Source organism: Patagioenas fasciata, chromosome W (assembly GCF_037038585.1).
Source record: "Patagioenas fasciata isolate bPatFas1 chromosome W, bPatFas1.hap1, whole genome shotgun sequence".
Lineage (NCBI taxonomy): Eukaryota > Metazoa > Chordata > Aves > Columbiformes > Columbidae > Patagioenas > Patagioenas fasciata.
In genome coordinates this window covers 57,447,946-57,475,050 of record NC_092559.1, presented here as the reverse complement: position 1 = coordinate 57,475,050, position 27,105 = coordinate 57,447,946, and the positions used below count along the sequence as shown (strand labels likewise).

Genomic DNA, 27,105 nt, shown 5'->3' with positions numbered 1-27,105 from the left:
ACACATGAAGCCCAAAGTCAGGGATTAAATTAACGGACATTTTACAGGGATGGTCCATATACTAAGGGAATGATACCTGTGTATTATATAAAATGACAAGAAGGGTGGTGAGGGGTTATGAGAATGTATTGGACAGTGTGAGACCTGAGCATGATGTAAATTGTATGGAATAAGGGTTGGAGAATGTGCTAGTTGTGACTGGGATAGAGTTAATTTTCTTTTTGGCTTCCCATGCTCTACCAGGTGCACAAGAAGCTGAGAGAGAGCAAAGCCAGGACAGCTGACCCAAGTTGGCCAAAGGGGTATTCCTTACCATATGCCATCATGCTCAGCTGGAGTTGGAGGGGGAGAAAATACTGCTACTTGGGAACAAACAGGCTATCCGTGTCATGAGTGGTGAGCATTGTGCATCACTTGTTTTGTATATTCTATTATTATTATTTTCTCTTCCTTTTCTGTCCTATTAAACTGTTCTTATCTCAACCCATGAGGTTTTTTTTTCTTTTCTGATTCTCTCCCCCATCCCATGCGGGGAGAGGGTAAATGAGCAGCTGCATGGTCCTAGTTGCCAGTTGGGGTTAAACCATGACAAAATATTAGGAGTTAAATATTAAATTTGTCTTTGTCCCCTCTCACTTAAAGCAGATATGTTCAAGACACCAGAATTTTGATTCCTCTGCAGTAAGTCCATTCACCTAGATAACACTAAAGAGACAATAAATGCATATTTTCAGGCTTTATCTGTTTTCACAGAGAGAAAAAAATATCTTTTTATTCTTCTACACTAGAAATTTTATTAAGAGAATTACCTTCAAAACTTCCAATAAAGGCAAGTGGACATTGAATTAAGCAAGTAGGAGATGTCCCAAGTCTTACTGTTGTTTTTAAAAGAATTCCCCTTTTCAAAGTTTTCCTCATCTCTTTTGAGTCATGTTAGTTCCTGCAGCTATTCTGTTTTTCAGGAGGGGCATGAAAGACTGTGACAAAAGAACCAAAAAGCCAGGAAGGACTTTGAACAACATTACCTCTGTTGAATGTTACTGAATATCTATCATTGCTACTTGTGCACCCCACCCATGTGGCTGAGCAGCATCTACTCCCTGTGGCTAGGGTATAACTCTGGTCTGTTAATATCACCTCAATGAGTTTCACCCTAATGAAAGCTCACTGAAGAAAACCCACTCTTTCCAAAGTCTTTTTAGGAAAAAAAAAAAAGACTACATTTGATAGATGAGCCAGAGTATTCAAGATTTTTCTATTAAATGTTTAATGCACAATACTGTTTGAGCTGATGAGTAATACTTCTGAGTAAGCAGCATGCAGATCTATTTGGTAAGTATCAACTTTTAACTGCTTAACTACTCACTACTTCCACACTGCAGCTTGCTAAGGAGTAGGTGAGCTACCGGGAACATGGGGGGGAACTTATCTAAAGAAGAGGGTACTATATTATCTACATGGAAGCTGCTTCTGAAGAAGCGAGGTGTTAGCCTTCCGGAACTGACTTTAAGAAAAATGTTACTATGGAGCAAACCACAAGGTTTAGAGGTTAATCCTGTGACAGCATTTAGTGTGTCACAATGGATGGACTTGGGAGATAAACTGTTTGATAATGCTACCCAAGGGTCCAAGGAAGCAACTGAATTGTTAACAACGTGGCGCTTGTTATTAGACACTCTGAAAGAGTTAAAACAGCAACAGGATAAGGCAGAGGTGGCGGAGGGGGATGGTCTTCCTGGCTCTCCTGGGCCAGATTTGGAGGAAAAGGCGAGATTAAGTACTACTCCGAACCCCCCTCTTACTAAAGATTTGTCAAAATCACCCAAGTCCATATTATCTGATACGGATAAGGATCTGCGACACTTTCTTGGAAAGTTAAAAGGAATAGAGGAGGAGCGGACATATGTGTGGCCCCGAGATTAGACAACAATTATGAAAGAGTCGTATACATATGTGTGGCCCCGAGATCAGATAAAAGCTATGAAAGACTCGCATGAAAAAACAGCGTTGGGTTATATACGATCTCGGGAGGGGCCGCCAGAGCACCAGTCAGAGCAGTGCGTTCAATCGTCTGCTCCACCATCATCAATCGCGGTTCCGCCGTCTGCGTCACCGCCATTAATCACAGTTCAACCTTCTGCCCCGCCGCTATCAGTCGCAGAAGAAAAAAGTGGACATTTTTTTTCCTATCCCCCCTTGCCTGGAGATTTAGGTGGGGAGGATCCTCCCGTGGTGAGCCAGACAGAGCCAAATAACGTAATTCCTATAAATTTGGGTCCCCCCAGCCTGCCCCTGCCCCCCTCCCACGCTGCTGCAGAGCAAATTCCTGAGGGTGGGGGTAGAGTTTCAGAGCGTAAACCAAACTTACCAAAAAAGTTGGGATTTACCCCCAGCTTTGATTACAGTTAGATCACGGAATCCTGTGCGTTTCTGGAAGAGGGTGAAGGCTAAAGCTATGGAAATAGGGGACTGGGATCTATCAGAAACTATATCGGTTCCTTCCCCTGTTACTGAGCCGCCACCTGTTGAATCTGTTGGATCTATGGCATTTCCTGTCATATACCATAATCTTGCAGGGGGGGAGCCCCATGAGCACGTTTCTTATTCCTGGAAAGTAATTCAAGATTTGCAAAAAGTCACTGCCCAGTACGGGCCTAACTCCCCTGCGGTTATGCAGCTGTTACGTTTGTTATCTATGGAAGCTATGACTCCCTACGATATTTCTCAGTTAGCTCAGGTTATTTTTCAACCTGTACAGCTCTCAATGTTTCGAAGTATTTGGCAGCAAAGGGCTGAGGCACAAGCAGTGATAAACATACAATACCCAGACACTGATCCCCGTTCTTTTACTGGTGTGGATGTATTGATGGGCTCGGGGGACTATATTAATCCGCAACTTCAGGCGCAATGGCCTCCTCTCGTGTTTGAGCAAGTGAAGGCCATAGGGATCGAGGCTATAATTAGAACAGCGGAGCTGGCAGAACCAAAACAGAGATACACTGCTATCAAGCAGGGTCCTAAAGAGCCATTTCTTTCCTTTGTTGAAAAATTACAAGTGGCTGTCGAACGTCAGGTGTTCGATGTGAATGTCCGGGGACTGCTGGTAAAACAGCTAGCTCGTGATAATGCTAATACAGATTGCCAGAAACTGATTGAAACTTTGCCAGGGGATCCAACTTTAGAAGCAATGATTACTGCTTGTGCCAAGGTCGGTTCAGTGGAACATAAAATGACTGCACTTGCTGCTGCTATGGCAGCAGCTAAAATACAAGATCAAAAGTGCTATGAACATGGTCGGAATGGTCATATAAGACTCGTCTGTCCACGTAAAAACAAACAGGCTTCAAAAGCTGTAAACACACCTGTCTATGATACAGTCTCAGTAACTTGCTTCAAATGTGGAAAAAAGGGACATATTTCTAAGCAGTGTCATTCTAAGTATCATTCTAACGGACACCTACTGCAACAGGGAAACGACAAGAAGAGCGCGAAGGGGCGCGCGCAGACACAAATGCCCCCTTCAACAACGCTTTGCAACCCTGGCAATCCGTTTCTGGGGTCAGTGCACACGCAGCCCTCTGTGACAGACTATCAGGAAAAACCAGCGGAGCAGCCGGGATGGATGTATCCACCGCCCACACAGTAACTATAACAACTCAAGAGGTGCATAAAGTGCCCCTGGATGCTTGGGGGCCAATTGGCAGGGGACTGAGTGCTTTGTTAATAGGACGATCAAGTAGTACCCTGCAAGGATTAATGGTACACGTGGGGGTTATTGATGCGGACTATACAGGACAAATTTGTGCCTTGGTTTCCACAGCGACACCAACTGTGACAATACAAAAAGGAACACGCTTAGCTCAACTTGTGCCCTTTTTGAGTTCTTTTCCTAGGACTGAGCAAGTTCTTCGTGGGGACAGTGGACCTGGTTCAACTGGAAAGCCACTTATTTTTTGGTCTCAAACAGTGTCAGAGAAAAGACCACAAATGGTTTGTACACTCATAATGAATGCTTTTGTTCCCAGCCAGGTGAAGCTGACTGGACTGCTTGATACAGGAGCAGATGTCACTATAATTTCACAACAAGACTGGCCTCCTTCTTGGCCCTTGGTTTCAAATACTGTGGGGGTGATGGGACTGGGTGGAGTCGCAAACAGTTTGATGTCAGCTAAACCAATAGTGATTGCTAATCCTGAAAACCAAAGGGCTACAGTGAGACCTTATGTGGCCCCAGCCCCAATGAACTTATGGGGGAGGGATTGCTTAGGGCAGTGGGGAGTACGGATAACTACGGATTTTTAGCAGGGGTCACTGTGATGCAGGGTGTTTCTCGACCCACTTTAGCACTAAGATGGTTAACTGAAAGACCAGTATGGGTCAATCAGTGGCCCCTTGCTCAGGAAAAACTTACAGCCCTGCAATCTCTTGTGATGGAACAGCTAGCTGCGAGACACATAGAGATCTCACATAGCCCTTGGAATACTCCTGTATTTGTTATCAAAAAGAAATCTGGAAAATGGAGATTATTACATGACCTACGAAAGGTTAATGAAGTTATGGCAACTATGGGAGCTTTGCAACCAGGTTTACTTTCTCCTACAATGATTCCAATGCAATGGGAAATTGTCGTAATAGATTTGAAAGATTGTTGCTTTACTATTCCTTTAGCAGAACAAGACATGGAAAAGTTTGCCTTTACTGTTCCATCTGTAAATAATGGAGAGCCAGCAAAAAGGTATCATTGGAAAGTGCTGCCACAAGGGATGAAAAATTCACCTACCATATGTCAATGGTATGTGGCAAAAGCTCTGAGTCTGGTATGTACTTTGTTTCCATCAGGGTATTGCTATCATTATATGGATGACATTTTGTTGGCCGCAGCAACGCCACAAGAATTGAGTGAAATGGAAAATAAAGCACGTGAGTCATTAAATCAGTATGGGCTGTTTGTTGCACCTGAGAAGGTGCAACGACAACAGCCATGGCTTTATTTGGGCATGAAAATTTTGGATCAGACAGTGACACCACAACCTATAAAACTGAAAGTAAAAGTCAAAACACTGAATGATGTGCAAAAATTGGCAGGAATGATCAATTGGGTGAGGCCTTATGTAGGAATACCCTCTTCTCAATTACAGCCATTGTTCGATCTCTTGCGAGGAGACACTAATATTTCTGCCCCTCGCACTTTGACAACAGAAGCACAGCAGGTAACTGCGAACATTGAACAAGCAATCAGTAGTAAGCACGTATGGAGAACTGATTTGACAGTGCCTGTACAAACAATTGTTTTGATTGATCAATGCATTCCTTTTGCTATGATCGCACAATGGCATGAGAAGTGGGGAGATCCTTTACATATTTTAGAGTGGGTCTTTTTGCCAGCCAAGTCAAAAAAGACAGCCTCAGGTCTTTTTGAACTGGTGGCTCAGGTGATTATTAAAATCAGATCACGCTGCATGGAATTAATGGCAAGAGACCCAGAAACAATCATGCTTCCTGTGCAAAGTCATTATTTTGAATGTTGTTAATGTTGTTTTTAAAGTGAGAAGAACAGAACAAAATAAATCTCTACAAGAAATCATTAAATCATTTCAGACAGTTTTACAGGGGGGGCGGTTTGAACTTCAACAAGCTGAGAGAGAATTAACCGATAACACACAGGTCAGAAAACTTGTTAAAGTCTGAAAGATGCTTTCTTTATTAACCTGTTTTTTTTGTGGGTATCTGTTTAAGTACATTGCAATTTCGGTAGGTCTTCATTATATGGTACGATAAGTTCACAGACTGTTAAATCATGAGAATCTGTTGATTCAAAATGTGCATTTTGTGATAATACAGAAGATCATGAGTAATTGAGTTCTTTACTGAGTGAATGTGATGGTAAAATTTTGTGTGTAGTAGCTGTTATTTTTCTTTCTAGCATGCTAGCTTTATTTCAGTATCCAGACTTGCGCAACTCTGTGATAGGCTGTGTCTCATCTCGATGTGCTGGATTTGGCTCTTTTGTATGCACACCAAGTAAAGAATCCTGTTTTGGGATAACAGTTGTAGCACACCAGATGAGACACTAATAAAAACCTTGCCCTGTCCAGCTTGCTGCAGCGGCGGGGGGGGCAGGTGCCGATGGGACTCCAGCGCGCACTGACCTATTTTGTCAGGGAGACCCAGAGGTACCTCTGCCTGGCTGAGCAGTGGGCGGCCCAAAGGTGCAATGCAAAAATTGAGATATTGTCTTGAATAAGTGTAACTCTTATCTATCTGCGTATTTGAACTTGGTATTTGGTTTTCATATCTGAGCTCAGTATTTTAATTTGCATATTTATATTTGGTACCAAAAGAGAACAGTTGCATATATAAGGAGGCTTGTTTCTGTAATAAATGGCTTTGCGTGATTCACATTGAATCGGAATGCTGAGTCCTTTATCGTTCCAACATCATCTAAACGCCTTTTAAACACCTCCAGGGATGGTGACTCCACCACTTCCCTGGGCAGCCTGTTCCAATGCCTGACAACTCTTTCTGTGAAGAATTTTTTCCTAATATCCAATCTAAACCTCCCCTGGCGCAACCTGAGGCCATTTCCTCTTGTCCTATCACTTGCTACTTGGGAGAAGAGACCAACACCCTCCATGCTACAACCTCCTTTCAGGTAGTGGTAGACAGTGATAAGGTCTCCCCTCAGCCTCCTTTTCTCCAGGCTAAACAGCCCCAGCTCCCTCAACCGCTCCTCACAAGATTTGTGCTCCAGGCCCCTCATCAGCTTCGTTGCCCTCCTCTGCACTCTCTCTAGTACCTCAATGCCTTTCTTATGATGAGGGGCTCAAAACTGAACACAGTATTCAAGGTGGGGCCACACCAATGCTGAATACAGTGGCACAATCGCTTCTCTAGTCCTGCTGCCCACACTATTCCTCATACAAGTCAGGATGCTGTTGGCCTTTTTGGCCACCTGGGCACACTGCTGGCTCATATTCAGCTGGCTGTCAATCAACACCCCCAGATCCTTTTCCTCCAGGCAGCTTTCCAGCCACTCTTCTCTGAGCCTGTAGCATTGCCTGGGCTTGTTATGACCCAAGTGCAGGACCTGGCACTTGGCCTTGTTAAACCTCATACAATTGGCCTCAGCCCAACGATTCAGCCAGTCCAGATCCCTTGGTATATCCTTCCTACCCTCCAGCAGATCAACACTCTCACCCAATTTGGTGTCATCTGCAAACTTACTGAGGATGCACTCAATCCCTTCATCCAGATCATTGATAAAGAGATTAAACAGAACTGGCTCCAGTACTGAGCCCTGGGGAACACCATTTGTGACTGGCTGCCAGCTGGATTTGGCTCTGTTCACCACAACATTTTGGGTCTGGCCCTCTAGCCAGTTCTTTATCCATTGAAGAGTACACTCATCCAGGCCATGAGCTGCCAGCTTCTCCAGGAGAATGCTGTGGGTTATGGTGTCAAAGGCTTTACTGAAGTCTAAGTACACAACATCCACAGCCTTTCCCTCATCTACTAGGTGGGTCACCTTGTCACAGAAGGAGATCAGGTTGGTCAAGCAGGACCTGTCTTTCATAAACCCATGTTGACTGGGCCTGATCATATGGTTCTCTTGTATGTGCTGTGTGATGTTACTCAAGATCATCAACTAATAGGGTATTCAATACAATCCAAACTGGCAGCATAAAACAAAATTTGGACTTTGTTGATGTGCTGCATAGCATCAGGCAACAGAACATAGCAACCCAAATCAATCCGATAGGAAACAGTAGCTGACACCAAAACTAAGTGTTCCAACACTTAGGTCACCAATATCAGAGAAAAAGGAGACCTCATCAGCACTCTCCTACTATTCTCATTATGAACTTGAGAAATAAAACCAAGGTTAAGCAATATTTACCTACTCCCGTAACTCCTCTGATTTCCTCTATCTGCACTGTTGCTTCTGCTCATGCCAGTCTTATTTGTGAACTGTTATAGAGAGGGGAACAGGAGGAACAGTGGAATGGGTGTTAGGATGAAATGTCAAAAAAAGCCCCAAAACAGATTAGAGGATCACATTTTTCATTTTTTCCCCTTTTCAGACCTCAGTAACCACTGCTGAGGAAGTAAATAATTAAAACAAAACAAAACAAATCAACCAATCAACACAAAAAACCCCACACAAAAAACCCCAAACAAAAAACAAACCAAACAACAGCCACAAAAACCAAACCAAACCAAACAAAAAAAACCCACAAAACCAAAACACACACACAAAAAAACCCCAACAACAACAACAAAAGCACAAAAAACCAAACCAAAACAACAAAAACTACACACATTACTGAAACAACTGAACTCCAGGAGAGGAAGTATAGGGTGTTGCAAAAATATGGACCCAATTTGAAATCACTGTATCTCTGCAACCACAAACCATTCATGAATGAAACTCTTACCACTTGAAAGGGCAGGGCAAAATCAAAAATCAAAAGATTACTGCTAGATGCCTCTCCCAGCATTCAAACAGCCCCTAGCCTCAGTCATTCGCAAGATGAAATTAAGTTGATGAAATTGGGTCCATTTTTTGGAAACACTGTGTAGAATAGAATAGTTCAGTTGGAAGGGATCTATGCTATACTGTGTTTGATGCACCCCAGGATGCAGTTTGCCCTCTTAGCTGCCAGGGTACACTACTGTCTCATTTAAGCCTGCTGTCAACCAGCATCCCCAGATCCCTTTCTGCAGGGCTGCTCTCCAGACACTCCTCTTCCAATTCATACTTGTGCCTGGCATTGCTCCATCCCAGGTGCAGAAACCAGCATTTGTTCTTGTTAAATTTCATCCCATAGTTCAATGTTCCAATCTATCTAGATCGCTCTGCAAGGCCTCTTGTCCCTTGAGAGTGTCAACAGCACCTCCCAGTTTAGTATCGTCAGCAAACTTGCTAATGGGGTGCATTAAATTCCTGCATCCAGATCATTGATAAATACATTGAACAGTACTGGCTCTAGAATTGAACCCTGAGGAGTACCACACTGGTGACCAGTCAGCAGCCAGATATAGCCCCATTCACTACAACCCTTTGAGCTCTGCCATTCAGCCAGTTCTTCACCCAGCACACAGTGAACCTGCTCATCCCACAGTTGGACAACTTGTCCAGAAGGATGCTGTGAGGGACGGTATCAAAAGCCTTACTAAAACTACATCCACTGCCTTCCCTTCATCCACTAGGTGGGAGACCTTATCACAGAAGGATATCAAATTAGTTTAATAGGACTTTCCCTTTGTGAACTCACGTTGACTGTGCCTAATGATTGCGTTGCTCTTTAAATGCCTTTTAGTAGCACCCAGTATGATGTTCTCCATATCTTTTCCATTTACTGAGGTTAGACTAACAGGTCTGTAGTTTCCTGGGTCTTCCTTCACATCCTTGTAAATTGAAATAACACTGGCTAGCTTCCAATCAGTGGGAAAATAGTGGAAGATAACTTCTTGTCACACTACTACATCATACTACTCCAGAGGTAGCATTTTACCTCATTTCCTTCATACTGTTTACCCAGAAGCTGATTTGTATTACCAATTCATTTAAGCAATCTGATATTAGATCAACCTTTTAGAATTGGAAGAATTAAAATTGTTTGAGGGGCTCCTTTAAGAATACTCTGTGGTGTTTGGGGTTTTTTTGGGTTTTGTGTGTGTGGTTTTGGTTTTTCTTTTTGGTGTTCTTTTTTTTTTGTGTGGTTTTTTTTTTTTTTTTTAATATATACATATTTAAGATGCTTCTCTAATGCATAACACTATGGTGCTCTGTTTTTAGCCACTGGGAGGTTTTGCTTTTGTGTGATGTTGCACTCATGTTTGACTAGCAAAAACCAACATCTACCCCTTGTCCTCTCTTCAGATACCCACAGTTACTGTTAGCAGAAATATATTTTTCGCTGCCTAACAGTACATTCGGTACCTCCTTCAGAACAGTACTTTGACAAGAGAAAACACAATATGCAGATGACCTTAAAAGTGAAATTAATGACTCTCTTAATACTTTGTGCATAAAGTAACAATCTTTTTTTTTTTTTTAAGTTAGATGGAACCCCACACACACATTTTACATGGTTAGCAAGCATTGTGCGAAAATTTCAAGCTGATATTTTTTTTCATGATATTCTAAAATACCCTTATTAATTGCAAACAAAATTGAGCTGTTTAAAGTTTGTTCTACAGTTTTCTAAATGAATCTGTGAGCTATGATCCACATTCAAAACAGAATATTTTCAAAACTAAATGTTCCAATTCTAGTTTACTCATTTGGAAATGTAGTAGTGTTTAACAAAGAAAATAAATCAACTGTTTTAATACTTATGCTTAAATTTGATTTCTTCACCATCTTAACTAGATCTATACTTAAAGCAATATGAAAAATTGGGATGTACAGTGTCTTATAGAGTTGGTTTAGACAGATTATTTTTTAGAACAAATTATACTATATTAAGAATCTCACGAAATTAGAATTACTTACAAGCTAAACTATGGTTGAACTGCTGAGGCTATCATGCTGCCTCCCCTCAAGATATTTGGGGGAAAAATTGCTAGAAAAGAGACACTATAAGTTTACTCTTCCTGATTTTTCTGTATAACCCGTATGCTAAGTATTAGGTTGGTGCAAAAGTAATTGCAATTTTGGATGGTGAATTTTAAATCATTAAAACTAGGCTCAAACACATCTTTATTTATCAAAATAGGAACCATTACAATCAACACAGTTTTGCCAATGAGAAATAATAAAAAAAAAAAGAATTAAGTTTGTTTATTCCTGTAGCATAAAAATCCATGCTTCAGGATTCGACAAAATCTTGGAAAGCATTTTCTGCATCCTGCTGGTTGTGGAAGCTTTGTCCCTGCAAAAAGTTGTCGAGATGCTTGAAGAAGTGGTAGTCGGTTGGCAAGAGGTCAGGTGAATATGGCGCATGAGGCAAAACTTCTTAGCCCAATTCATTCCACTTTTGAAGCATTGATTGTGCAATGTGTGGTCGGGCGTTGTTGTGGAGAAGAATTGGGCCCTTTCTGTTGACCGATGCTGGCTGCAGGCGTTGTGGTGTTTTCAGTGCTTCTCATCGATTTGCTGAGCATATTTCTCAGATGTCATGGTTTTGTCGGGACTCGGAAAGCTGTAATGGATCAGACAGGCAGCAGACCACGAAACGGTGACCATGACCTCTTTTTGGTGCAAGTTTGCCTTTGGGAAATGCTTTGGAGGTTCTTCTTGGCCAAACCACTGAGCTGGTTGTCGCTGGCATAATTTCTGTTGCATGTCAGAATCCAATTGAGAAGTGGCTCATTGTTATTGCATAGAAGAAAACGACACTTCAAAACGATTTCTTTTTATTTTCTATCAGCTCCTGAGGCACCCACTTATTGAGCTTTTTCACCTTTCCAATTTGCTTCAAATGCTGAAGAACCATAGAAAGGTCGATGTGGAGTTCTTCAGCAACTTCTCACACAGTTGTAAGAGGATGGGCTTTGATGATTGCTCTCAATTGGTCATTGTCAACTTCCAATGGCCAGCCACTATGCTCCTCATTCAAGGCTCTTGTCTCCTTTGCAAAATCTCTTGAACCACCACTGCACTGTATGTTTGTTTGCAGTCCCTGGGCCAAATGCGTTACTGATGTTGCAAGTTGTCTCAACTGCTTTATGACCCATTTTGAGCTCGAATAAGAAAATTGCTCAAATTTGGTTTTTGTCTAACATCATTTCCATAGTCTAAAATAAATATAAAATAATCAGCAAGTAATAAGTCAGTAGCAATAAAACATAAAGCAAGAAAAGACCATTCAAATGATGTTTAACATAACCACATTTATTTAAGAACGTATCCAATCTCAAATGGCAAATTTCAACAATGCAAAAACCACAATTACTTTTATACCAACATAATAGCTGACTCCTCTCCTAGTGTCTAATCAACAGTAAAACCAAGCTTTTTCCAAGGTATCCACACAAGAATGCCTTTCACAGTCAGACTTTGAAAATTGTGCCTCTGGCTCTCTATATAAACACCTTGTATATCATCGCTTCAAAATGAAAGAGAACCTATCTACTTCTCATGTGCCAAAATTATTTGATATATAGATATCCCCCTGGAGAATTATCTTTTCCAGTTTTACACACCAAAGACAATAATTGTATAAAGTTCAACAAGACTTAAACCAGTATTTCAGTTTGATAAACACAAAATTTTGAAAATATGACTTAAAACACTGTTAGTTTATTTTGCTGAAGAATCACAAAGTCAATACTGAACAAATGCAGAATCTGTTGAAAAATTTAAACTAAGATGGAAAAAAATAGGACAAACATAAGTCAATGCATAGTTTCTCATGAAACATTACTTTCTAAACATTCTCAGCAAGTTTTCAACTCTTGTGTTGATCAATGTTACAAAAAAAATCTTTATCTGGATTTCAAGAGTTAAAAAAAAAAATCATTTAAGTCAATTTTCTCAAAGTAAGTTTAATTATCCAGGTAGTTCTCACAGCAAACAGCAATTCACTCCCTCATCTATACCTTTGGGAAGTAATGCAAGTTTGTAAGTTAAGGTATCAACTCTACCAGAGTGGAGGGTAAAGAATGAAAACTCTGGGTAAGTTTAATACATGTAAAGAACCACTTTCCACTTAAAAGAAAAAGTAAATCTTACTTTTTTATTTTCATACTACATAGAACACTGTCCTGGTTTTGGTTAAAACAGGATCAATTCTCTTTTACTGAATTTTCCGTTTGATTAAGTTTCTTCTAAGTAATTGCACTTTTCTGAAGTTGGTTGCATGTTTTTCAGACAGTGTCTGCTCTAGAGCTGATAACACCTAATGTTTATTAGTTTTACTGAGCTAAAGGTAGGAATAGTATGCAGAAAAGGCCCCTATTTATGCTTATTTCTATAGCAGCCAAGGTTGCTGATAGATCTCTTATGTTCCACAAGTGAAGACTTGCACTTGCAAGGTTGGGTAGACAGAACAGGTGACCCAAATTGACCAACAAGGTATTCTATGCCATACACATCATACTCAGTTTAAAGCTGAGGAATCATGAGGGTCTCGCTCTCTTCATTCACGGCCTGCATCTGAAGAGGATACTGCCTGTTGTTGTCCTGCCTATGATCTGATCTGTGCATTCCTGAATCCAGTTCCCATCTACTGCTGAGTCCAGTCCAGGACTTCCTGGTGTCTGCCCTGCAGCCACTGGCACAATGCCAGTCCCCACTGCACACAATTCCTGCATGCAATTCCATGATCATCCAGGAGAGTCAATACTGGGTTTGTGTATTTTGCATTATTTATCTTATTATTAGTATTATTAGCAAAGCTGTTTTAATTTTCCAACCCATAAGTCTCTCTTCCTTCTCCTCCCTTTGTCTTCTACAGGGAGGGCAAGGGGTTAATAGAGAGCATCTATCACTCCATTTATTCTCGCCCTGCATTAAAGGGTGACAAACACATTCATTTTATTTGTTAGAAGTTACATGCCGCAGGAGTCCATGTCCCCTACATGTAAACCCAGACATTTTCCTTACAGTTTCTCACTGCACAGAACTAAAATCATTTAAGTTGGTTTCTCTAATCTTAGGTTAGAGATTCCATACTCCATTTCCAAACCACAGTAGAGACCATGAGTCAGCCCCTGAATTTATTATTTAAGAGAACAACTTTTCAAAAGCATCAATACCTTGGTGCTCATGCACCATCAATATTTTTACACCCAAGAAATAAGGAAACCAAGTCTAGTCTTGAGTTCCTCAGCAATATCCACTGCCATTAGATCCATTAAAGATAAAGGTCAGCAGTCATCCTAGACCTGACTGTTAGGGTATGAGAACAGAGAAGCTTCCTAAAGAAATACACCCTTACAACCAGATATTTTACAGACAAATATCTGGTCGGTATGTTTAATGAAACATTTAAGTAGAAGAAAGTAGTCCTGGTTACACACAAACTATTTCTTAATTTGCCTCACTGATGGTCTTATTGCTGTCTTAGAATTTTCTCTCTGTATTGGGTTTGTATGGAAAGGTTTTGGTAGTGGGGGTGCTATGGGGCTGGCTTCTATGAGAAGATGCCAGAAGCTTCCCCCATGTCCAACAGAGCCCATCAGCTACAAGATAGACCTGCTGCTGGCCAAGACCGAGCCAATCAGCAACAGTGGTAGCACCTCTGTGATAAAATATTTAAGAAGAGGGGAAAAAAACCCCAACAAACTACACAATTGCAGCTGGGAGAGAGGAGTAAGAATATGTGAGAGAAACAACTCTGCAGACACCAAGGTCAGTGAAGGAAGAGAGGGAGGAGGTGCTCCATGTGACAGAGTAGATATTGCCCTGGAGCCTGTAGTGAAGACCATGGTGAAGACTATGGTGAGGCAGGTTGTCCCCCCTGCAGCCCATAGAGGTTAATAGTGGAGCAGATATCCACCTACAACCCGTGAAGTGATACAGGGAACTAACTAACTAACACTTAAAGAGCTAACTCTTAAAGAACCCTTAACCCACATAGCAATTGCCTAGCTTAGAGCTTTGTGTGTTTTATGAGAAACAGGAGTTCGCTGACGACTTCACAGGCCTTGCAAAGATAAAAATCCTAGCTGCATCCTTGGGTGAACAAGATAACAGAATCTTGGGCACAGGACAGGAGATAAGCCAGTTCTCAACCGGTTCATCAGTTTGAGCCCCGGCCAACTCAGCACACCAGGCCAGAGGTAAAAGTGTACAGCGAAGAAGACCCCGGCCCACGACCACCAGGTGGCACTGCACAGGTGCAACCAGGAGCAGCCAGAGGTGAAGACTATGGAAATGATTTCCCGGAACTCACTGTAATAAGAACCGCCTTCTCCGGGACGGGTTATGAATATGTATAGGCGTTCCTAGAATTTTCATGAATATGTAATACTTTACAGCATTTAACCAAGTTCACAGCTGCTGGAAATTTGCACACGTCTTGGGCGGAATTATCCCCCGTGTGCCCGGTGCTGAATAAACATACCTTCTTTATAACCTCACAGGTTGTAAAGTAATTTCCGTGCCTCAGAAGGACCCCATGCCAGAGAAAGTGGATGTGTCCAAAGGAGGTTGTGACCCCGTACTGGAGCAGGCTCCTGGCAGGACCTGTGGCTCCATAGAGAGGAGCCCACGCTGGAGTAGGTTTGCTGGCAGGACTTGTGAGACCCATGGGGGACCCACACTGGATCAGTCCATTCCTGAAGGACTGTACCCCATGGAAAGGATCCACGCTGAAGCAGTTCATGGAGGACTGTCTTCCATGGGTTGGACTCCACACTGGAGCAGAGAGTGAGGAGTAAGGAGCTGCAGAGATAACGTGTAATGAACTGACCGTAACCCCCATTTCCCATCCCCCTGCACCAGTCATAGGAGGATGCAGGTAGAGAAAACTGGAAGTGAAGTTGAGCTGGGGAACAAGGGAAGGGTGGGGCAAAGGTGTAAGATTTGGTTGTATTTCTCATTATCCTACTCTGACTTGTAACTGGCAATAAATTTTTCCCGAAGTTGAGTCTGTTTTGCCCATGATGGTAACTGCTGAGTGATCTCCCTGTCCTTATCTCAACCCATGAGCCTTTTGTCATATTTTCTCTCCCCTGTTCAGTTGAGGAAGGGGCTTAGGTAATAGGTTTGAGGCCCTGGAACCTGAAGAGGAGGTAGGTGAGGATGTGGTGCAAGGCCCACCTACAAGGTCACATAGAAAGAGGCAGTTAACCCCACGCCTCAAGACTGCCTCAAATAAGAAAGAAAGAAGGGTAATTGTAGTAGGCAATTCCCTTCTGAGAGGGACAGAGGGCCCAATCTGCAGAATTGACCCTCATCGTAGGGTCAACTACGATGCAGTCTACCTGGAGCCCGGATCAGGGACATGACCAGGATGCTCCCCAACCTGGTGCACCCAAGGGACTACTACCCACTGCTGATCTTCCAGACAGATGGGGAGGAAGCTGCATCCCGCAGTCTGAGGGAAATGAAACAAGATTTCAAGGCCTTGGGACGGATGGTAAAAGAGTCTGGGGCTCAAGTGATTTTCTCTTCGCTCCTTCCAGTTTTGGGTGATAACATGGGATGGAATAGAAAAATTCAGTCTGTAAACAATTGGCTACAGGACTGGTGCTACAGGCAGGGGTTTGGGTTCTTTGATAACAGCTGGTTTTATAAGACACCAGTCCAAACAGTGATAAGTGGGAAAGGTTTATCTCACAGGGGCAAAAAGATGCTGGGACAGGAATTAGCAGGGCTCATTTGGAGAGCTTTAAACTAGACTTGAAGGGGGATGGGGTTGTAGCTGGGCTTGGATCAGTGGGGCAGCACTCTAGAGTTCATGAAGGCTGGGAGGCCTCCCATACCCCTGGGGTGAAATCATTGTGCTCAGCTCGCTCTCTGAAATGCCTGTACACCAATGCAGGCAGCATGGGGAATAAGCAGGAGGAGTTAGAAACCTGTGTTCAGTCAGGAGATTATGACCTTGTGGCAATTACAAAGACATGGTGGGACAGCACACATGACTGGAATGTGGTCATGGATGGCTATGTCCTTTTCAGGAAAGAGAGGCCAGCCAGGCGTGGTGGTGGAGTTGCTCTTTATGTGAGAGAGCAACTACAATGTATTGAGTATTGTCCAGGCATGGATGAGGAGCGAGTTGAGAGTCTATAGGTGAAAGTTAAGGGGCAGGCTGGCAAGGGTGATACTGTTGTAGGCGTCTATTATAGGCCACCTGATCAGGGTGAGGAAGATGATGAGGCCTTCTACAGGCAGCTGAGAGCAGCCTCACAGTCACAGGCCCTGGTTGTGGTGGGGGATTTTAACTACCCTGATGTTTGCTGGAAGGACTACTCAGCCAGCCAGCCACAGTCCAGGAGGTTCCTCCAGTGCCTTGATAACTTTCTGGGTGGAGGAGCCGACTAGAAGAGGTGCACTGCTGGACCTCATCCTCACTAACAAGGAGGGTCTGGTTGAAGTGGTAAAGGTTGAGGGCTGCCTTGGTTACAGTGACCATGAGATGGTGGAGTTCAGGATCTTGTGTGGATAGCAAGCAGAATTGCAACCCTGGACTTCAGCAGGGCAAACTTTGGCCTTTGCAAACAATTGCTAGGGGAAATCCCATGGGCAAGGCTGCTTGAAGGTAAAGGGGCCCAAGATAGTTGTTAGTGTTCAGGGACTGTTTCTACTGGGCACAATATCAGAGTATCCCAACACGTAGGAAGTCAAGGAAGGGAGTCAGGAGACCTGCGTGGTTAAATAGGGAGTTGCTGGGTAAGCTCAAGTGGAAGAGGAGAGTTTATAGATCATGGAAGGACAAACTGCCCACATGTAATGAACTCGGTTATAAAATGACCTCACGTGTGGCATGAAGCGTGGTGTGTGTATGCTGCACAGCATGACCAAAATCTTCAACGTGTCCACCCCCCTCCAGAGGAAATCACAGGACCAATCGACCTGTGGAGCGGTGATATCTTACTCTCTCTCTCTCTGATATCTAACATATCTACTTCATTTTTCTTCTCTCTCTCTTTTCCTTCTTCTTGAACATATAATGTGGGGAACTACGGTGGGTCCATGGATTCCCCAACGAAGGGTATGGGAACATAGATTGACCTTGAAGATATTAAGGTGTACCCGTGAGAAAGAAGGGAGTTAAAGAGTAACAGTGACGATAGCAAAATTAGCCAATGATATGTTACTATTGCAGCCTGTAATGAATAGCAAAAAGACACATGAGCTGGTAAAGACTATACAAAAAGGCGTTTGTGGCAATAAATGGAGACTGCTGTTTGTACATAAGAAGAACTTGGTCTATGTCATTTGTCCATCTCAATCGTGACAATATAAAGGAAATATCATTGTAAGTTTTGCTGCTAAAGTCTTGTTAAGTTTTGCGATGTAATAATATACTTTTGCCAAGTCACAAATCACTGTAATTTGTAATTCCACCAAGTAGTTTTAGTAAATTCATAATTGAATTGGACCTCTCGAGTGATTGTCTGACATCACTTCGCATTACTGCGCAGAAATACCCAGAGTTAACTCACACCTGATCTCGCCTGGTGGGAGAGGACGCACAGCATGTTCAGAGTTAACTCATCCCTAATTTCACTTCGTGGGATGGGACAGAAGGGACCTTCAAAGGTCATCTAGTCCAACCTCCCTGCAATGAGCAGGGACATCTTCAACTACATCAGAGCCCTATCCAGCCTGGCCCTGAATGTTTCCAGGGATAGGGCATCTACCACCTCTCTGGGAAACCTGTTCCAGTATTTTACCACCCTCACCGTAAAAAATTTCTTCCTTGTGTCTAGCCTGAATTGCCCCTCCTTTAGTTTTAAACCATTACCCCTTTGAAGTAATATTTAAAATGCGATGAATGCAGATGCCGGCAGAAGCTCTTTGATCGCACGGGCGGGCCGGGCGAGAGTAGTGTGTCTAATTCAATATGAATTTAACATCAGTACTCTTTAATGAACTCTTAACAACACTGAATATCAATGTCCGACAGACCACGTTATTCCAAGCCTTATATACTCTATACCAAAAGGCCATGCGGCAAGCGCAGGCTACAATTGGTTACACTCACAGTCACTCATCCCCCCCCACTATGGTGATTAGCTGCAGGGCACTATTCACAGACTGTTCATGCGCAGCGGCGACGCCCCTCCTGCAGCCTGGGTGGAGGGCAGAGCAGCTTCTGTTTACTTTCCTTCTGTCTTTGGTGTCTCAGGGAAATCCTTCCATGTAGCACAGCCACATCAAGCTCTGGCTTGTTCACAGCACACAGCCAGAAACTCTCCACACCCCTTGTCCTATCACAACAGGCCCTGCTAAAAAGTCTGTCCACATTTTTCTTACAGGCCCCTTTTAAGTACTGAAAAGCTGCAATAAGGTGTTCCTGGAACCTTCTCTTCTCCAGGCTGAACAACCCCAACTCTCTCAGCCTGTCCTCATAGGAGAGGTGTTCCATCTCTCTGATCATTTTTGTGGCCCTCCTCTGGACCCTCTCCATGTCTTTCCTGTACTGAGGGCTCCAGAGCTGGATGCAGTACTCTGTTATATCTGTCACCTTAATAAATTATTTATCTTTTCAACTTTGCGAAGCTGATTCAGTGAAAGTCCTTGAGAGGGCTCTGACGGGCAAACATTGGCTCTGGTAAGTGGCTACACACACAATCCTTTAGACATAAACCGTTGACTAAGTCCAGGACTAAGACTAGATCTAGCCGCACCTAGACTCCTCTCTGAGAAGGAGTTTAGAAAGCAAGGGGGTCCTTTCTGAACCTCATGACTCAACGGAAGGGCCTCCTCAGCCACATGTCAGACTCATACTCTGAATGCGACAATCCCTTCCAACCAAAACCATTCTATGATCTGGTACAAATTATTATTATGTTTTAAGAACCACCAAATTATTGTAAAGTATGAAAGTTTAAACTATCCAAACCCAAATCAATACTAAAAGAAGCCTTTTTTAAAAGTGGAAAAACTGTAAAATTAATCAGGCTTCTCCACAACAGGAGGTCATTTTTGGAATGCTAGAATTCATGCTCCTCAACACCCATTAATGATCTGAAAAGGAGGTTGAGTAAGATAACTTAAGTTTACTAATAATACCAGACAGAAAAAAACCAAGCAAATAGATACCTCATGACAGTGGCTAGGCAGTAAAGCAGAAGAAAATTCAGTGGTGATGCATGCATTATTTTTTTTTTTTGCAAGTGACACAGAAAAACAATTCCAAATTTTCATGCACAATGGTAAACTCTAAACTATTACCACTCAATACTTCCATATTATAAGTAGGTGATTCCATAAAATTGCCAGCTCAGAACTCAGCAACAGTTAAGGACAGCCTTAGAAGAGGGAAAAGAGAAGCATGAGAAAGACTCTTTTAATGTCATGCAGAGTTCAAGAACAGGATATGGTTATTTTCCTCCTTCATTCCTTCATGGTAGCATGCAACCACCCAGCCCACATTTCTGCTTAGCCAAACTTCAGTTAAGTTCTGCAGTTCACTAGCTCAATGATTTACCAAACCTAGTCTGAATTTCAGCCCAGTTTCAAATTGTTGGTGATAGAAGAAAAACTGCCAGTAAAACTTCAGCCCTGGATATGGGGAGAGCAGACTTCAGGCTGCTGAAGGACCTAGTTAATAAGGTCCCCTGGGAATCTGCTTTTGAAGGTATTGGGAACCAGGAATGCTGGTCACTTTTTAAGAGCCATCTATTAAGAGCACAGGAGCAGGCAATTCCAAAGTGTCAGAAGTCAAGCAAGCAGGGCAGAAGGCCGGCTTGAATGAACAAAGATCTTCTAGAACTTATGTGGAAAATGAAAGTGTATGGACATTGGAAGCAAGGACAGGCAATGACCACAGAGACACTGTTCATCATTGTAGGGTGAAAATTCAAGCAGCCAAAGCTCAATTAGTCTTCAAGCCGGCCAGCACTGTGAAGGACAACAAAAAGGGCTTTTTAACATGTTAAGAGCAAAAGGAGAATTCGATATAACATTGGTCCATTACTTGATGAGGTCAATCACCTCACAAATAGGGATGCAGACAAAGCAGAGATGATGGCCCCTGGAATCCTGTGTTGGAAGACCACGACTGGGGAGGATGATAAACTCCCAGACAACCCTGAATTTGTTTCAGACTTGCTGCTTCAGCTGGATGTGCATAAATCTATGGGGTCCGATGGGATTCATCCCAGGGTTCTGAAAGAGCTGGCCGATGGTATCGCAGGACCTCTCTCCATTATTTTTCAATGGTCTTGGGAGCCTGGAGAGGTCCCAGTTGACTGGAAGCTGGCAAATGTTGTCCCTATTTTCAAGAAGGGTAAGAAGGAAGACCCTGGTAATTACAGGTCTGTCAGTCTCACTTCAGTGCCTGGTAAAATTATAGAGAAGGTTATTCTGAGAGTTATTGAAAAACACTTGAGAGACAATGCAGTCATTGGGCATAGTCAGCATAGGTTCACAAGGGGAAAGTTCTGCTTAACTAACTTAATTTCCTTTTATGACAAGGTCACCCATCTAGTCAACCCAGGGAAGCCCATAGATGTGTTTGGGTTTTGGTTTTGTTTTTTTTAATTTTTAAAAATTATTATTTTAATAAGGCTTTTGATACTGTCTCTCATAGTCTCTTTCTGAACAAAATGTCCAGCACACAGCCAGACAAGTCTATAATACAGTGGATGAACAATTGGCTGATGGGTCAGGCTCAAAGCATTTTACTATAATGGGGTTATATCAGGCTGGCAGCCACTCAACAGTGGGGGTTCCTAGGGCTCAATTTTAGGGCCAGTGCTCATGAATGTTTTTATAAATGATCTGGATGCAGGAGTCAAATGTAAATTAAGTAAGTTTGCCAATGATACTAAACTAGGAGGAGCTGTGGACTCCCTCAAGGGTAGAGAGGCCTTACAGAGAGATCTACATAGAGAGCTAGGCAATCACCAACTGTATGAAATTTAAGAGCAAGTACCAGATTTTCCACCTGGAACAGGGTAATCCTGGTTATACATACAAACTGGGGGACAAGAGGCTGGAGAACAGCCCTGTGGAAAGAGATCTGGGGGTTTGGGTTCACAGCAAGTTGAATATGAGTCAGTGTGCCCTGGAAGTCAAAAGGGCCAACCATGTCCTGGGATGCATCACGCACAGCATAGCTAACTGGTCAAGGGAGGTCATTGTCCCACTGTACACTGCACTGGTGTGGCCCCACCTCGAGTACTGTGTGCAGTTTTGGGCACCTCAATATAAGAAGGACATCAAAGTATTAGAGTCTGTCCAGAGGAGGGTGACCAAGATGGGGAAAGGTCTTGAGGGCAAGACTTGTGAAGAGTGGCTGAGGTCACTTGGTTTTTTCAGCTTGGAGAAGAGAAGGCTGAGGGGTGATCTCATTGCAGTCTACAACTTCCTCAATGGGGGCAGCAGAGAGGGAGGTGCTGATCTCTTGCTGGTGACTAATGATAGAACATGTGGAATGGGTATGAAGCTGCATCAGGGGAAGTTTAGCTTGGACATTTGGAAAAGGTTCTTCACTGAGAGGGGGGTCGGTCACTTGAACAGGCTCCCCAGGGAAGTGGTCACAGCACCAAGCCTGTCAGAGTTCAAGGAACATCTAGACAACTCTCTTAGTCATATGGTTTAGTGTTAGTTAGTCCTCCATGGAGCAGGGAGTTGAACTGTATGATCCTTCCAACTTGAGATATTCTATGATTCTACCTGTATAACCCAGATGCAGAAATCGCATTGTGCTAAGTATTTTAGTTAAACTCAACAACTTGGAGTAGTGCCTATCTTGTATCTGAAAACATAGCAGATGTTTCGCGTGCTACATACTTTAAAATAAACTTTAAAAGCACCTGACCTTCAAGCCCATTAGGTAAAATGAAAGTAACAGAGTTCATTGGAAAAGATAAGGCATAGATCAGGAAAGCTGAACCAAAATGCTGATAAACAGTAGGGCCTTAAAAGACAAGAAGGCAAAAGCCAGTAATCAGATACAGTAAAAGCAGCCAAGTGATCAAAGAGATGAGCCTAAAAACCAGAATTATAATCTAGGAGAATGGACTCTAAGACTAACAAGTTTAACATCTAGGACATCTAGATAAAAACCAATTCAATAATCAGTGAGAGAGGACAGAGAAAACCATTAAAAGTCACTTAAACATAATGCAAGTCTTTTTCAAGCTAGAGAGCTCAAGAAAGGTTCATAGTTGTTAGCTCCCAGTTCTCTAAACTCTCATATATGAAAGATAAGCAAATAAATTCCTTTGGAACATATTTAACACACTACTTGAATCTTGCAGCTTTTATCTGTTATAGAATCATAAATACCTTGAGTACTTTAATGACTGTACAGTGAAGCTTACAGCTCCCCACAAGCACCACCAGATCTAATGAGGGAGTGAGAAAGGAAATCAGAAATAAAACCATACCTTGTGTTGTTCTATTGCATCTACCCACTGTTGTCTGTGGTCTGAGTCCTGAGCTCGGAGGTACCAAACACTATCGTTTACACTAATATCAAATCTGCATTCGTCAAAGTCATGAGGCTGTGAAAGAAAAGAGTATAAGAATAGCTAAAATTATCAACATGATCAACAATATCTCACACTCTGTAATTAGAAAAAGAAATCAATACTGCCTTGAATTTATCCTAGATTCTAAACCCTGTTTTATGTAGCTGTCTCAAATAATGAACTAACATACACTTCCAAAATGAAAAATGTGTCTTCTGAAACAGAAAAGCCTGTTTAGCACATTCTTATTAAACAAAAATGTCACAAAAAAGTTCCACACAAACATTGGCCAAATCTTCATACTTCCAAATGAATCCTTTAGTAAAATAAGTAGAGGATCACCATTTTTAAAAAATTTCAAGCAAAAAAGAGAAATTAAGATTATTGCTATCAATACTGATTTTTAGATGGAAGGAATACATACACCGCAGCAAAAAGCAGCAGGATAGAACCATAAAGGCAGACTACAGCAAAATTACAAGGAAGGCAAGCAACTAAAGGAAGCTGTGACACCCTCTGCCTCAACTATCTTCACTAAGACAGGATTGTCAGATAATTGGGAACTGTGGCAGAGGTCCAGAGCTTTCAATAGGACAGTTGATGGCTCTTTAGCACCTTTTGTGCCCCACTGTGGCTGTCCTCATGTACGCACCTTGGACGGATGCTGACCACGTCCACTCCACCCCACCACCTCCCGCCAGGGGCACGGTGACTCCAGTCACATACACCTCCCCCACAGCTAGGGGAGTAGGAGGAGCGAGACCCCAGTGATCCGACCAGGCTATAAAATGGGGACCCCACCAAAGACCCCCTTTGAGTGGTATTCTTAGAGCAGCAGGACTGTGAAGATAGCCCTCCCTTTAGATCAGGGACACTGTCTAAAGAGACTTGCCAGGACTGAGAGCCCTCATCTTCTCCTTGGTGAGTGATTATTTCTTCTGGATATATCCTTGAGTGAGCCCTTGCCTCTCCTCCCTGGCAAGCGATTATTTCTTCTGGGTAACCTTGAGTGAGAGAGGCCTTGTTTGAGTGAGTGCGTGCATACTGCGGTTGATCATTCTTGTGTGGTCATATGGTAATAATATCCTCAACTGATGTATCAAATCTGCAGTTTATTAAATGCTTTCAGAGTGGTGATTGATTCTGGATTACTCCCCTGCTTGCTTTGGTTTGTTGTTTGGTTTCGGTCTGTCATTTGGTTTTGGTTCCATATTATATTTGGTTTAAGGTTACGTTTTCTTGGAGTCATTTTGGGGTGCCTCTGTGACAGGGGCAACAGGCAATTCCTTCCCATATCACCACTCGAATGCATCTTTCAGGTCACATGCCTCAAATACTAAAAAGCTTTTACTAGCATTACAGTGAAGCTGGTAAGGAAAGTACAAGGGAACAAAACAATTATCTAATCTGCCCTGTGCTCTGATAGTTCAAAGTTACTCCCTAGCAAACATCCAAAACAGAGCATAGCTTTTTTTTCCCCCTTCACTGATAACTATTCTTAACAAAACATAACACAGGTATAGCTGAACACCTTTTTGAATAGAAAGGTTACACATACAAGTAACCACAGGAAGATAACAGGCTCTAAGGTTAAGGCAAATTATGCAGTCTGAAAGACCATAAATATTGATTCCTGATGCCAAAGACAAGACTATACATGTTAATACCCTTTATAACATAAGAACTGTTATGTGAATATATTCATCTTGCAGACAACTAGAGCACTGTGAATAACTTGTGAAACACTCCACAAAAGAAAACCTAAAAGCCAGTCTCATTTGTTGTGTCATACATAACAGTTCAGAATCAGTGAGAATTATTTTCTAAGGGTCTGGAAATCAGAAGCTACTTAAACGCAATACCCAATTTTTCTTGTTTAAATATACAAAGGAGAAGTACAAAAGAAGCCAACTAGTAAATAAAAAATAAGCTAGGAAGAGTTTAACATAAGTACTTGAAGCTTCATTTTTTTTTAATAGCTTCACATATTTGATGAAGCATCTTAAACCTAAGTTCAATTTAAATAAATTTAAACTTCCCACAGAAAAAAAAACCACAACAACTGGCAAAGCTGAGAATCAAGTGAATCAACTGGAGCTACCAATTCACTTAATACCTGACCATCTCAATTCAAACAACTTTCAAAACTGGTTATATGTGCTGCTTTGCCTTCATTGAACCACAGAACATAGGGATGTGTAAGGGACATCAAGTCTTCTAGTCCAGGTCCCTCTTTTTCAAACTGCATTTGCTACATTATTATTACTATATATAAAAAAGATGTTCATCCACTTTAGGGTAGCAAGCCTGCCACCTGCCACATCAGTGTGTCAGGCTTATAAACCTGTTCCCAACTATCCCTCTGCCAGGACCTCCTTTAGCCATGTGGTGGGGGATATGCACCTACAACAATGGAAGATTCTTCCAAAAATCACCCCAAAAATCAAGTGTATAAGAATTGGGTATCAAAGTTTTTCCTGCCATGACAGTATACCTCTGCTCAATCTCCTTCTCCAAGGGCCTTTGAGAGGAGTTAAAAGCAATTATATGCTACATGGTTAGAAACACATGCCAAAACTAATCTTAAAAGCCTGCAGTACTGCCGATTTCACGCTTCCAGACACAAATTATTCCAGTGATTATTTCAGGTTTTTTACCCTCCATCTCCAACCTAAACATCTTTTATTGTGATTTAAGACCATTACTTCTTTGGTCTTTTCAAAGGCAGGTTTATGTATTCTCTTTATTTGCATAACAACTTTTAAGATATTTGAAAAACTATGCCCCACCGAGTTTTTAGTAAATTTGTGATTTAATTTAACCTCTTGAGTAATTTTCGTTACTCCTGGTTATGGCACAGAGTATTCAAAAGTTAACTCTGCCCTCACCCCACTGAGTGGGACAGGACATTTTAATTGGTGTCAGAAGTGGGATACTCTGTGAGAAGTGGTAAAGTTGTTTCTTAAAAGGGGATATCAGCCAGAGTGCTGAAGAAAGGAGAACTGATTTGCAGTTGAAACTGTAATCTCCGGTAGTGGATCATGGCATCCCAGGTCAAGCCGGACCTTAACTGCTCCCCATTGCTGAATTTACTAAAAGTCGATAAAGCTTGCCCAACTCCAGAGGGGTTCAGCTGGGCTTCGAGACACTGGTTGTCCCCAGCTATTGTAACAGAACGAATAAGGGGCTTGGCAAAAGAAAACAGATCTTTGCTGTTTTAGGAGCAGCACCCATAGCTGCTCAGAAAAACAAACTGAGCAAGATGCAAATAAATCTCTGCAAGAGATCATTAAATCACTGCAGACAGATTTACAAGCGGAACTGTTTAAAAACTTCAACAAGCTGAGAGAGAACTAGCTGATAACAAAAAAAATCACAGAAAACTTGCAGAACAGTCTGCAAGATGCTTTTTATTAATATTAGCTTGTTTTCTTTGTAGGTATCTGTTTAAACATGTATTACAGCTACATAAATCTCTGCCTGTTATATGGTATAGTAAGTTCACAGACTGTTAAATCAGGAGAATCCATGGACCCAAAATGTATGTTTTATGATGATCCAGAAGATCATGACCAATTAGCTCTTCATGGTGTGAATGCAGCGATAAAATTTTCTATAGAATAGCTGTTGTTTTTTTTTTCTAGTGTGCTGGTTTTATTCCTTGCACAAGTCTGTAATAAACAATATCTCATCTCTGTGTGCTAAATTTGTCTCTTTTGTATGTACACCAGGTAAATAACCCTATATTTGGGACAACAGTTGTGGCAGCCCAGATGGGATGCTGATAAGAGCTTTGCCTGGTCCAGCTTATTAATAGCAGCAGGGAGTGGGACCGACCGGCCACCAGCTCCTCTCCCTGCAGTAAGTGGCCCAAAGGTGCAATGCTAAAATCGATATATTGTCTTGAATAAGTGTAATTGTGATCCATTTGCATATCTGAGCTCAGTGTTTAGTTTGCATATTTGTATTAGGTACCAAAATAAATTTGTTTCGGGAGATAATTACAGAATGGAAACTTGTTCCTCTACTGAAATACCACCTTATTCCCCCTTAGGATCACAG

At 42.2% G+C, this 27,105-nt stretch overlaps 1 protein-coding gene across 2 annotated transcripts in view; it reads right to left on the bottom strand.

Moving 5' to 3' along the window:
* LOC136115713 (ceramide transfer protein-like) overlaps positions 1-27,105 on the bottom strand; it is a 151,970-nt gene that overhangs the window by 60,280 nt on the left and 64,585 nt on the right. For both annotated transcript variants that reach the window (XM_065861920.1, XM_065861922.1), the window contains exon 3: positions 22,960-23,076. In XM_065861920.1, the coding sequence (XP_065717992.1) occupies positions 22,960-23,076 (117 nt within the window). The remainder of the gene's footprint in view (positions 1-22,959; positions 23,077-27,105) is intronic.